Source organism: Salminus brasiliensis, chromosome 5 (genome assembly GCF_030463535.1).
Source record: "Salminus brasiliensis chromosome 5, fSalBra1.hap2, whole genome shotgun sequence".
Classification (NCBI taxonomy): Eukaryota; Metazoa; Chordata; class Actinopteri; order Characiformes; family Bryconidae; genus Salminus; species Salminus brasiliensis.
The window spans coordinates 27,581,054-27,595,055 of record NC_132882.1 but is presented as its reverse complement, the minus strand read 5'-3'; the positions used below and the strand labels follow the sequence as shown (position 1 = coordinate 27,595,055).

Genomic DNA, 14,002 nt, shown 5'->3' with positions numbered 1-14,002 from the left:
CCTATGACCCCTGGGTCATCAGCAGCCGGAGCCTGAGAGAGCACAATTGGCCTTGCTCTTTCCAGGTGTGTAGGAGGCACTCTCTATTCCCACATTACTTCCTCTTTGGTTGTTTGGTGTTGTTGCATTGGCAGCAGTTCAAAAAGAGGTGGTGGCTTTTGCCAGGCCTTGTTTTTTCACAACTCCAATGTTGAGTTTCAGAAGTTGAAGCATTTTCAGCAAATTCAATGATGTTAAGGTCTGAATCCTTTCAGACCAAAAGTGTTGCCATATCTTCTTACAGTACAAGTATGGACAAAAACATGTACTTTCACTTCTGAAGTGAGAGTGGTGCTTGATTTCCTCTCTCTCTCTCTCTCTCTCTCTCTCTCTCTCTCTCTCTCTCTCTCTCTCAAAAATGAACGTTGGAATGCTGGTTTCTCTGATGGGGACAGTGTCACTGGGCTACCAGGTCTTGCACAGTTGTAAGGAGTGGCAGTTAAATGATTGTTAAACTCATATTTTAGAAAATCTTCTGAAAAAACATCTGAAAAAACATCTGAAATGAAATGAAAGGAATGATGTGGGATGTCACAGCATTGTACCAAATGATCAGTTTGCCGTTTACAATGAATGTGATGTGAAATACCTAATCTATAAACACAGCTTCACAGTGCATAGAGTCAAACCTAAGTGTTACACTCTTATGAAGGTAACAATGATGAAGGTTTTGTTTGGGTACCCCCTTTTTAAGTCGTTGTCACAGTTGGCCAAAGCCCTCTTCCACCAGTGTCGTGGATATGACTTATAGGAGCATATGTGGGAAGAAAAATGAACAGCTGTGGAGCCCAGCCCTGCTGTCCCTCAGAGCTTAATTACAGCTGTCTACCTCCCAAGCACTCGCTCCCAATTACTCACCAGACAAACCCTTCAAACTGAGCTTTCCTGCCTCATTACATATTACACACCTGAAAAGAGTGCTTTCATTTAAGTGACAGAAAGCATCCTTCTTTTTTTTACCAAAAAAAGGACAAAATATTTCCCTAATGACCAGAATACACCGTAAAAAAAAACTAATACAGAACAAGAGCTCACAGCATATTTTTGAAATACAAGCAGTTCCTCAAACCAGTTCTTTCCTCAACTTCTGCAAAAAAAGCTGCTGCAACATATTGTTCTGAAAGCTGTTGTTTATGCTTGTATTACCTTCACACACACTGCAGTGCCCTTTGTGCCATCAGTAATCATGAGACTAACATAGCCACCCCCCCCCCATGTCCATATTGTTTTCCAGCTTGAACTTGCACTGAGACTAAAGGATGAGTCTCACTCAGCTTAATTCTTTAAGAAACACATTTGCACATTTTTTATTTTTGGTTAAGTGTTTCAGGATCATTTGTAGAATTAAGAAACACTTTCTTTGTTTTGTTTTGTTTCTTCTCATAATGACCCATTCAGAAAGTGGAGGCGCAAGTCAGTCAGCTGGTTAACTCGTGCAGACAGGGTCATTTTAAACCTAAACAAGCAAGCTTTATGGAACAGTCACTGTAATACAGTAGAATTACAGACCTACAATATATTCAAGTTTACCGTGCAAAGTAAAACATGGACAAATATGTACATTCCTTTAGTTACAGTCTCATATACATGTTGATGTTTATAGCTACCTACTTATCTAGGTAGCGGTACAGCTATTCAACAGTGCACAGTTCTTCAAGGCTACGGTGGAAATAAAGAGTAATACTAGCTCCTATATTATTATGTAAAGAGTAAGCATATGGCTTTAAAGCTATTCCAATCTGAAGGCAAAACACATAAAATCCAGTCTAGCAAGGGAATTGGCAGCATGATCTTGTGCAGTGTTTTTGCTGAGCTGATGTCAATGTCAATTCTGTTCAGTACCCTAACTGGGCAGCTCAACTGAGCGGTCACACAAGCTTTTCAGGGTTAAATAGAGATTTAGAAAGATAATTTTTATATTTTTTTCAAAAACAATTACTCCAATTTGAAGTTCGAATTAAAAACTCCACATATTTCAGTATTTCAGTGAGGTCTAAACAAAGACACTCCAAGTGGTTTGGAGTAAAATGCCCCATTCTAGAGTCAGTGATAGAAAACAGATGCATCTGATGCACCTAAAAGCTAGCTACAATAGTTATGAGATGGTATGATTTTGGCCTAAAACTGAAGAGGCATACATGCAGAACATTGTAGTCTCACAGCGTCTCACACCATCTCACACCAAACCACACTGACTGACATTAGTCACATTGCAATGACTGAATTATGCAGAAGTTTAAAAACAATTGGTGGAATTCCCCGTTAAGCTTTTTAGGGTGGACAGGGTGGTTTGGCATGAAAAGCTTCATTCTGAAGACACTTGACACTCTCAGAATTGTTCACAGTGGTGATGGGACCCAGACCTCTGAAGTATTTAATATACCTAAACGTTTGTTACAATAGTTGTGAGATGGTGCGATTCTGGCCTGAAACTGCAGAGGGATACATGCAGATCAGTCTCACGCCTCCTGAGGAGTCAGAATTGTTCACAGTGGTGGTGACAGGAACATGACGTCTGAAGGTAAAGCATGGTCTAAAAGCTTTATGGATGCATTACCTGATGCTGGAGATTTACTATAGTTTTGAGAATGTTTGGCCCCTAAATATCATTTTAAAATCTGTTTACGGTGGTGTGGTGTTGTAATAAGGCAAAGTAGTCCCAAAAGACACCAAAATACCTTTTTGGATAAACTACTGTTTTTATATGATCAATTTACCAGACCCCCAAAAGAAATGTAGATTCACTGGCCATTTTAAGCGGTACATATAATGCCTCTATTTGTAATACGACCCTTAATTCCTATTTTAGTATTATAAGGAGATTTTGAACAATTAGTAGATGTCAATAAATCTTGATTTACAGCCAACTAAGTTGCAAATGAGTACATTTGAGTACAATGAGGAATTCTATACTTCCACAGTATCGTGTTATTTGCATAGCATGTGTATTATACCACAGCAGATTGACTTCATGTAATACATGTAGTAGGGTTGCTGATACAGTACACATTTTATGATAGTTAAAGAACATTTTCATGATACTTGATATTAATCACAATACACGTGATTGCAGACAAAATGCATCACTATCGGCAGATTCTTGAAACCTACTATCCAAATATTGTCCCAATACCGAGTACAGTAATGCTTTATTAAAATGTGATGTACTTCATCCAGGTAAACCAAGCTAATTACACTGTTTATAATGAATTGTGCAGTTGATCTGTGCTTTTTAAGCACTGACGATATCCTCTTTATTTTTAGAAAAGCATATTTGGTATCACGAAAACAAAATTTACCACGATATGATAAAATCGTGGGCAATCGTCATATTGCCCAGCTCTAGCAGGTACACTGAAAGTAAAGGTGCTACCGAGGATTCTTTAAATAATTCCACAGAAGAAGAAAGACCTGATTACATAAAGAACCACTAGAGACAAGGAGATGTAGGAGTGTGAAGATGTAGGAGTTTTTAAAACCTTAAAAAATAGCTCAAACATGGTTCTTTCTGGAACCAAAAGTCATTCTTCTATGGCATCCCTCAAAGAACCCTGTGTAGCACCTGTATTCTTAGGAGTGTATATTACAGAAGTGCTGTAAAAGTTGACAGCCCTGTGTATTACCGCTCTCTGGAACAAGAATACTGTTCAGTGAGTGGATTTCTTAAAGAGCTGGATCGATCTGCTGAACGAAATCATAAAACAGAGACGTGTTTCGGAATCAGTTTTATTCCAAATGAATCTTTAAAAGGTCAGCTTTAAGAAAGATCAGGTTTGGTAACAAAAAAGAAAATGGGCGCACCAAAGAAAATATCTTTCAAATGTACAGCAGTATTGATAGCATTGATTACACCTAATTCGACAGCAGGCCGGTTTGCCTATGGAACAGAAATGGGTTGTTCTGACCGTGTAGAAAAACTAGATGGCCTAAAAGATGGCTTAAACAATATGGAGCTAAAGGTTTTGCTTAGTTCAGCACATAATCTGAACAAAATCTCTTGTGGGTGTTCAAATTCAAGATGCAGCACTTGATGAGATCTGTTTGGCCTCACATGTGATTTTTCACACTGTCTGCTGCTCATGTTTGCGTTGAAGATCGTCAGATTCAGACAGCTGTACCAGAGTAAAGCAAATATTGACCAATCCATTCTGGAATCTAGGAATTGCGGCCGTTAAACCTAAACTGCCCCGTTGAAGTGATGCAGTGAGCGTCTTTGGCATAGCTCCAGAAGAACCTTGCTATTGCTGTCACGAAAAAGAAGTACACATTCACTCAGCGTTTTAATGGGCTTGTGGATTTAGAATGTTTTTAATTGCACAAGTGGTTGTGTCTCAAGTATATCAGAGATGCGCCAATCCTGAGCATTAAAACCTAAGTGCAACACCTGCATTTATATATTCACAAGTGACTGTATCCAGTTTTGCCGTGATACCCTGCAGACTGATTTACAAGAAGCAAACAGAGAGTTCAGGAGGTACACCATCAATTTTACAAAATGCCATCATTTTCCAGACACTCAAAGTACATAAACGTAGGTAATTAAGGTGTTTGAGGTACATAGCTGCAATTCCGAGGTATTTCCAGCAGCTGCTATGGCTGCTCGGCATCATAGACCACTGTAATCTACAGATAGAAACCTCTTAAGACTTGTCCAGGTACATTAAACATTTAAAACACTGGGCCAAGTGTACAGTGATACAGCCTTCCTCTCCTGGGACCACACATCTGACAAAGTCAGTCTAATGCCGAAATAGACATTCTGCTATTTACAGACATTTAAACTTTTATATTAAAACTGAACGTCTAAAGACCAAAGGAATAGCTGTAACAGCTACAGTCAAGATTGGATGTTTAAATACACTCATCGTTTATATGAATGTCAATATTGGGCTTTCAGTGATTAGTTTGAACTGAGGCAGAATAAAATTATACATCCAAAAATATGCTTACACCCACATAAGATTATTAATTCACTGATGCTGAAAGTTAAAAAAAAAAAAAAAAAAAGTCTTTTAATTTTGCCAAGGGCTCTTAACTTCCTGTTAGTGATCATGATTGACTACAGATGGTCTCATACATTTAGGCGCACTTCAAAAGGGTTTGATGGAGAGCCAGTCATTGGATTGACCTAAATACAGTACAATGGGAAAGTCCAGGGATCTTAGTGCAGATTCAGAATGATGATCGCAGATCTACTTAAGTCAGGAATGTCTCTTGGAGCTCTTTTTAAACAACTGCAGATTCCAACATTATTTCTTCAAACAATTGTACATGCTATAGTTCCATGCCAGGGTCTGGAAGAAGATCCAAACTGTCACCCTCAGTCAGGAATCTGGTTTGGATGGTCAGGAATAGAATCTATGGACTAGAGGCATGTCTACTGCCCCTGCTCTGGAATGACCACAATGACCAGAGGTATGTTCACAGGAGTGAATGTTAAGCCAACTGTTAAGCAAGGTGCTGGAAGCATCATGCTCTGGGGATGTGCTACTGCCAGTGGACCTGGTGTGAATGGAATAATAAATTAGGACTTCCTAAAATATTCTGCAGCATAACCATAAACCATCGACTAGACAATGATCTCCAACACATATAAGGTGGTTGTGGAATGCATGAAGCAGGCTACCATGAAGCTTTTCCCAAAGTGCCAAAATAGTCTGTGCCAAGAAACCACATTTATCGAACACTACCGATTCTGCCAGACGTTTGTTGATGGCTAACATCACACTTGATAAAGGATATTTAACCACATAGTAGGTGTAATGTATGTACAATTGTAACCATGTGATGAGTTCAGAAAACTACAAACAAATCCCTGTTTGCTTTTCTTATTAAATGCCACAGGACAAAAGAACCGAAAAGCCCAATATTGCCATGACATTCATGTCCATGATGAGTGTATTTGAACATCTGATCAAAACTATATATATCTTACAGGAATAATTGAAATTTGCATAAGCTCTGTGTAGTCCTGTTGTTCTTGTTAAGTAGACATGTGATCCAGTAATGCATGACTACACAGATCCTGTCCACACTCTCACTGATTAGAGGATTCTTTTTCATACCCTGTTCCTGTAACCTTGCTTGCTTCTGGATAGATGGGATATTCTGGACAATTAGGTTCTAGCTCTACTAGCTAACTAGCCAATTAGTTTGATTCGACTGGCGTTACAAATTCACACGTGCAACTGTGTTGGCATCTTTGCAGGAACTAAGATTGGACTAGCAATGTTTTTGTTAGTACTCGGATGAAAAAAGGTGTGACTACCTAAATGTATTGTGCTTATATACATTTTCAAATGCCAACAAGCTTTTCCACAAGACTATTATGATGCCCCAGGTCAGACAATGTGAGTCAGCTGTTTTTCCAGTTGAACGTAAAAGCAAAAAAACAGAACAACAAAAACTAGAATATTTTAGTCACTCTACAAAAAGCACTTTACATTACATTTTACAAAATGAAAAAAATAACACTGCTTGTAATCAAGTCTGACTGACAGAACAGATTCAATTCGTACCCACAGATCTGTGCAAACGTTATTTAGCTACTAGCTGTAAAACAAGACGTTAGATACTGGCAACACATACCCTTTGGTCTGTTACAATGCCACACTTGTACACCAGCCAGCCTGTTCATTATTTCAGGTCCATATGCAATGTTGCATAGTTCTCTAAAGACAAAATTCTGCAGAGATTTACACAAGCAAATCAGCTCGGACGTGAAGAAGGCCTCAGTGCCGCTGCTCCGCTCACCTTTATTTCTGATGCAGGCAACTTGGGAGGTGAAATTTTAATAATGGACAACAGAAGCAGAGTCTTTGAGACTGGCATGCAGATTGCATGTGTTTTTGCAAGTACACTAAGGCAGTTTTTCATGTTTTTATGAGTTCAACTCGTACCAATATTTTAAGAAGTGCCGCTTAGGCTCTCTTTTTCTAGCTATTGGTAGATTGTCTGTTCAGTCCTCGGGTTTTAAAAGACAGCTTACCAGTCTCGTTCTCATTTTACAGCGTTGTATAGTGCAAATTTGAGATAATCATCCACGTCTTCTATGCTAGACACCTCTAGCCTCCTTACTGCATGAGTGTCTCAGCTTGAATGGCAGCTCTGTCTCTTCCTCCTTCCAAACCTGCAGCAATACTGGCACCAGATTTCATCAGCAGATTTCATATGGTATAACTACGCATGGTTTTTTGGAGTCCACCTGCATATGAGGACAGCTTGTGGAGAACATACCATGACATTGATTAGCAAATGTCTTTCACTCATTTATCTTCACCCATCGCAAAAAATGACATCAACCGCTGTTAGTAGGCCTATATATATAGAATTCAGCGTTTGTGCTGAGCGCTATTGTGGGGCGAACCAGAGAGAAGCAGCAGAAAAGGCTCTGACGAGCCTGGGGGGGGGGCGTGCAGCCTTGCTGGATCAGAGCTGTTCCAGTGTATTATGGACTAGAAAGAAGGAAAACATTCACATTGAGATTGGAGGTTGGTGACAACAGTGGTTTTCTCAGTGTGGTCCACTGCCTGGGCTACCATGCTCTGTCTAATGTTCCTCAAGTGCTCAGAGTTAGAGCTAGCATTGCAGTAAATACCCTGGCCATCGCTGGTATAATAAAGGCTAATATAACAGTTCAGCAGAGCCCAGCAGTACATATCTGTCTGACTAATAGGGATGTCATAGAGCAGCAAATACAAAGAGTAAACCTCTGCCCCTGAACTGAGTGAGACAAACCAGGACCTGGATTCACTAAAGCAAGCAGCATGTTTAGCGTATGCAATTTCAGTAAAATAATCAATACCTGGGTTATGGCAAATATCACTTTCGCACAAGCTACATATGGTCGCTGTCACACAAAAATCTTGAATCTCTATTTTCGCTGTTTTTCACTTTTAATAACGTAATATTAATCTGGCAGTTGTTCTTTACATATTGTCAGAATTGTATGGTGAACAGACCAACAGAAATGCACTAAAAATGAGCTACAATAAAATCTTTGAAAGTTTTTTTTTTTTGCTTTTCTGTAAACTTTTTTTTTTTGGAGATGCAATGTTTTTGTGTGACAGTGATAAAATCTTGTTCATGCTAGAAGCTGTAGGAAATCCAGCCCGAAAACCTGCTTGCACAATTCGCTTATTTGCATTATATGCAATACATATTTGCATGTATTAAAAGCATTAATCAATGTCACAATGTCCAGCGGTCACGACAGAGTCCACTGAGGAAATGCGGAAGATCTGTACACACAGCGGGACACTTCGGTCCACTGGAGTATAAAGAGTAGCAAAAGTATATCTGCTGCATCACACAATCAAGCATATCTGCTTAGGAAAAGCACTGAGGAATTTCGGCGTGCTACGAGTGCACAGCCTGGTCATGTTCCTGGGTGAGAATAAGATGGAAGAAATTACGGTTCGGATGATATTATGCTCTTGACAAACTGGGCCTGTGCTGAGTCGATGGGAGTGCCTGGCAAATCCTAGGCATTTCTGTCCAAATCAAAATGAATATCAGTCAAAAGAATCGCAATTATCATTTCTGTCATAACTGCGCAGCCCTTCTGAGAACATTTTTTTCAGCCACAGCTTCACATCATGCTTTTCCTGTAATTATTCTGCTGCTGGTTCTTCAGCTTTCCGCTGGGTGAGGTGCTGAGCGCTGCGGACGAGGCCGAGTCCAGCTGCCTGCAAAGCACTCTAAGCTCTTTCACCTCCTCCAGGACGTCCCGTGCCTGACCCCAGGTAGACGCTGCTTCCTCCAGCAGCCGCTCAGCCTCTGCCTTCTGCCCCTCCACAATGGAGCCCTTGCTGGTGCTGGAGTCTTTCCCTCTGCCCTGCCCAGGAACCCGCACTTCAGTGAGCAGCTCCTGTGTCCTCTCCAGCTTCTGGGAGATGAGATCCTGCAGATGGCCGATGGAGTGAGCGGGAGCAGACACGGAGCAGTGGGGGATGGGCCTCTTGGTGGCCCGCGTGTCTGAGTGAGACAGGATCTCGTCCATGGAGGCGCATCGGTTCTTCTCTGCACAGCTGAGCTTTTTTCCAGTCTTGGGTGTTCGGTTCTGGCTGTCTGAGCCCGACCAGTCCCAGGCACTCTCGCTCTTACGCGGCAGGCTCTGAGACTTGCCAGTGGACTCGGTACCAGGCAACAGCTTGCAGCTGTCCACACCTGAGTTTGCATTGAGCTGGAAGTTCTTGTCACTGGCGTCCTTGCCTGTAGATGCGGGTGCATCTTCCTCCTGAATAAGGTCTAGGGTCAGCATACCATCTGATGATGATGTTGAGGCCTGAAAAGCATAAAAGGAATCAGAATAAAATGAAGCTATAGTGGTTAGCCGTGCAAACTTTGTTTCTTTACTTTTGTACTGGGCTTTTAGCACAGTTAGTAGTGGGTGGTATTACCAAAAACAGAAATCACTGTAATACTAAAATTAATGTTGAAAATGAAGAATTTTTAGGAAGAATCTGGACCGATATAATGACGTATACTACCCACTATTACCTGTGAGGCTAATGTAGTGAACATGGGATGATGATTTAAACAAGTGTGTGATGGTTTAAGGCACCCAGTTTGCATGACGATGAGTGGCTATAGGCTTCCATTTCTTGGTAGTTACATTATTATATATTTATGTCAACAATTTCCATGACTTCCACTGGATTGGTAATGGTACAATTTAACTCCTAATACTATATGCAAATCTTTTCCGTAAGATGCGAAGTCCTCAGTAAATCTGTTGGTGTTCAATACCACCAGTGGATAAAATATGCAATCTCAGGAGCTCAATAGCTCAACCAGGCTCTCTCAAATACTTCCAGGACATTTTCTGTAATTTTCCCATGACTAGTCTATAGTCTATAAATTCACAGGTTTTCCAGATTTTCCAGGATTCTGAGTGTTGCAGCGCCAGTGCTGAAATAAAACAGGAGATGGCTCACCACAGCCATAAGGTGTCCACGTGTGGGCAGTCGACGAGTGTGTGGAATCTTTGCTCGGTCACGTGTGGGGTGGGCCAGGCAACTGTCCTCTTCTACCGTAACCTAAAAGGGTTACACAAAGAGCAGTGTGTGAGGATTAGAAAAGATCAGTCATGTGGCAAGAGTAGGCAGCAACATGCTTCCACACTGGCCTGCAGTGTCATGTAAAGAGTGTGTGTGTGTGTGTGTGTGTGCGTATGCTGATAAACCAATCAATGAGCTGATTTACTGAGTGCATGTGATTTACACATGGAAGCAGAGGGTCTCTGGGTTCACAAAGAAAGTGCTGCACATGCAGATGAGATGGAAATCAGTGTGCTAAAATAATGAACACAGGCATCTGTTTAAGCTGATTGAAGGAAATACTGGATCTGCCACACTCAGCGAATACAGTATTTCCAGCTTATCCAAAAAACATACACATGGTTAATGGGATAGTTGAGGCTATCTGAACATGTATGGTTACTGTTTTCTAACCCAACTGTTAAATTACCTATGAATAAAACCCAAAAAGGATCAACAAAATCAACCAGAAGGCAGAGATCACCTCTTATGCTAAGCATCGAAACAAGGAGTTCTTCAAGGGTTCTATGTATTTTATGAGTTTGCTTATTTTTTGTATATTTATTTTTTAATCATACATTTTCTCCTTCCTGTTTTTATCTTGACTTTCTATGTTTCTGGACAGTAATCAAAGCTAGGGATGCACCGATCCAAAACTAGGATCAGATACTGGTCCCAATACTGACAAAATTAACTGGATCAGTTATCTATTCACTCAATCCGATTCCCGCACAGCCGGTATTCTAGGCTTCATAACTCAGAATCAGAGTAACCTACAGACATGCGCCTGTAATGTAGGACAGCCAAGAGTGGAGTAATAATGTCACTGTCGCCACAACTGGTCTTCCATATGAGGAGAAATGAGAAACGTTTAACATGCTTCCTAAAGACTCTCCCACATGGTGAGGTATCTGGTTTATTAATTCAACAGTGGTATCGGAGCGATATCAGGTATCAGCAGATACGCAAAGTTTATGTATCAAATTGGTATCGGAACAGAAAAAGTAATATCGGCGCACCCCTAATCACAGCTTTTCACTGCTATCTGTGCTGTGTGTATGTGACAAAAAAACAATGATTTTATATGATTTGAGCACAATAGGGTGGTCTAAAAGGCTATGCTGTTTATTAGTAGATGTGTTAAAGCAAGCCCCAAAAGCCCCACATCTAGTGACAATCCAGCCATGTATGAAACCCCAGTACCTGATTTCAACCTGTAGATTGCATTAGCACACAGGAGCAGGAACAACCTGTTCACAGTGGGGAGGAGCAGCTTTGTGTGCCCACTCCATTATCCCTACATCCTTTCCAGCTCCTATGAAAGTACACATTGTGCATCTGCTCTAGTGGAGAGCTTTCAAGGACTAGACATAGAGCTGAATCATTCCAGTCAGGTGTTGCTCTTCAGAGCAGACTCAGCCTATACACATGCTCTAAGATTCTCTTAACTCAAGGCCTCTTACTGTGAGAGCACTGCACTGCAGTCATTGCTGCTGTCCTTCAGGCATTTCTGTGCTACCTAGTTAGTACTTCAATACTGTATGCATAGTGACTTTACATTGACATAGTGAAAGTAAGGAATGGACCGTTCATAAAAGGAACATGTGTGCCTTTGCAATCACACTTTAAGGGCACTGAAGCTGTACATTCAGCAACCAGTCACATTTAACAGCAGCAACTACTGATAGACTTTGTTAAAGAACAACTTATCTAAATAACAAATCTATTTTCCTGGGGTCCAAATTTAAATTCTTTAGTTTCAGAGCTACAGGGCTAACGCTGCTACCAAACAAGACTAGAAGTCATTAAAATAGTCACCAAAATAGTTTCTGAACATACAAGCTCAGATCATCCTGTTCTTCATTAAGACTGCAGACTTCTCCATGTGGATTATAGCAAATAACATGTTTGTATAGTTAGCAGAGCATTCATAGTTCATACTGGGCCCTAAACCACATCAACAAGCATGTGAGACCTTAATGAAGGTTTGGATGTACTTACAGAACATATTTGCTTGACTTTGTTAGCAACGTTAACTTCATAGATCCAACTAATGAAGCAAAATTTGGGATCTAAATACACTATATGGACAAACGTATTGGAACACAGCTCTTGATCATTGAATTTGGCTGTTTCAATCAGTCCCATTGACACAGGTGTGTAAAATCAAGCTTACTGAAATCCACTGTGGTACTGGAAATAGGATGTGAACCGTGGCATTTCTTCCCTCCTAGTGGTATTATTAAAAAGTGGAAGCGTATAGGAACCACAGCAACTCATCCATGAAGGGTCAGACCACAAAAAGTTACAGAGACGAGTCACAGAGTGTTGAGGAGCATAGTGCCGAAAAGTCTCCAACGCTCTGCTGACTCAATAACTGCAGAGTATACCAGCTGTTAGAGCAGCGGAGGTGGTATACTCCATATTAATCTTATATGAATTTACAATGGGATGTCATTAAAGTTCCTGTCGGTGCAATATGTAGGTGTCCCAATACTTTTGTTCAACTACTGTATATATAATTTGTTATCTGGGGTAAGTGGAGAATTATGTAAATTAACAGTTTCACCAAAGCATCTGACCACACATTTTAACAGGGCCAATGTGTGCTCAGGATTCTCTGTTAGTCTGATTGCTCTAAAAACTGGAGGCTGGGTCATTAGGTAGAAGGAAGCGACAGGTGTGTGTGTGTGTGTGTCTGTGTGTGTGTGTGTGTAAAGCATGCTTTATTCACCTCATCCAGGATGCGGTTCTTGGATCTGGTGATGGCTATGTTTAAGGCATTGATCCATGACTCTTTCTCCTCTGGGCTGACAGCTAAGAAGACCAGGTTTGGGACCTACAGGACGAGAAATCATCACAGTTACACCACACATTTATTATACCTTACAAACTCAATGTTAGGGCAACTATTCAAAGCACTCAGAGATTTCATTTCACATCTACATACTTATTATTGCTATACTAGCCTTCGTAATAGTGACACTTCAAATAAGCCCACATAATGTATTTTACTGGGTGATGTGAGTATCCTGATCAAACCTGACCAAGTTTAGGGTTTAGACAAGCGTTTCAGTGGGTGCTGATAATTAAACTGTTAATAATAGAGGCAGGTCGTTATCTATGTCCGGAATGTGTTTTAATAAGGATGGCGGTTCACAATCAAAGGTTACTAGTATTGGACTGATATTAGCAGAAAATACCAAACTGGATGTTGGAGGGAAACCATAGTACACTAGTAGTTTGAGCATGATAGCCTACTTATTAAAGCAGCATTATGTGAGAATTGGTACTTTTTTGCCCCGGGTTCCCCCTACAGATATGGAGTATAATTACAATTTGAGCTCCCCCTCATAGTACACATGCATTTGTTGACAAGATGAGAGATACAGAACCGGCATCTAAAGTAAAAGAAGTGTGTGGACTAGTAAAAAAAAGTAGAAAAGCAATATTACAGGATTTTACACAAATGTGATTTGGGTTATGAATATGCTACACTATGTCCAGAGTGCCCCAAAAGTATTCAAATAATTTTTTTTATATCAAACTATTTTGAAGCTGTTGTTTAAAGATAAACTTGATACATAACTTTCCTTTAAAAGGCTTTAAGGCTTGGGCAGGGTAGAAAAGAGCCTTTTCTGCCTTGTGCATCGCCACAGCGACCAGTGAGAGTGTCAGCTTTTCGAAGGTTGCTGTTCCAAAATACATAATAAAGGGGAAAATCCTCTCTATATCACTGTTAGCTGAGGTGGAGTTACAGAAGCAGCACAACTTCACTTTCTACCTCTTGAACAAGGAAAAAAAGCCAGATTGCATTGCTTTGCCTGTAGTTACCAATTAGTTATCCTTAGGGTGTCACGAATGAAAGTCACAGAGCATAATAGCCAAGTCAAGTCAGATTTATTTGTATAGCGCTTTTTACA

At 40.5% G+C, this 14,002-nt stretch overlaps 1 protein-coding gene across 1 annotated transcript in view; it reads right to left on the bottom strand.

The window, feature by feature from the left end:
- Positions 1-3,751: 3,751 nt before the first annotated feature.
- Positions 3,752-14,002, bottom strand: part of plekho1b (pleckstrin homology domain containing, family O member 1b) — a 28,767-nt gene continuing 18,516 nt past the window's right edge. The window contains exons 4-6 of the mRNA XM_072680048.1: positions 12,814-12,918; positions 9,978-10,079; positions 3,752-9,325 (exon numbers count right to left, since the gene is read on the bottom strand). Coding sequence (XP_072536149.1) covers positions 8,630-9,325; positions 9,978-10,079; positions 12,814-12,918 — 903 coding nt within the window. The 3' untranslated portion in view covers positions 3,752-8,629. The remainder of the gene's footprint in view (positions 9,326-9,977; positions 10,080-12,813; positions 12,919-14,002) is intronic.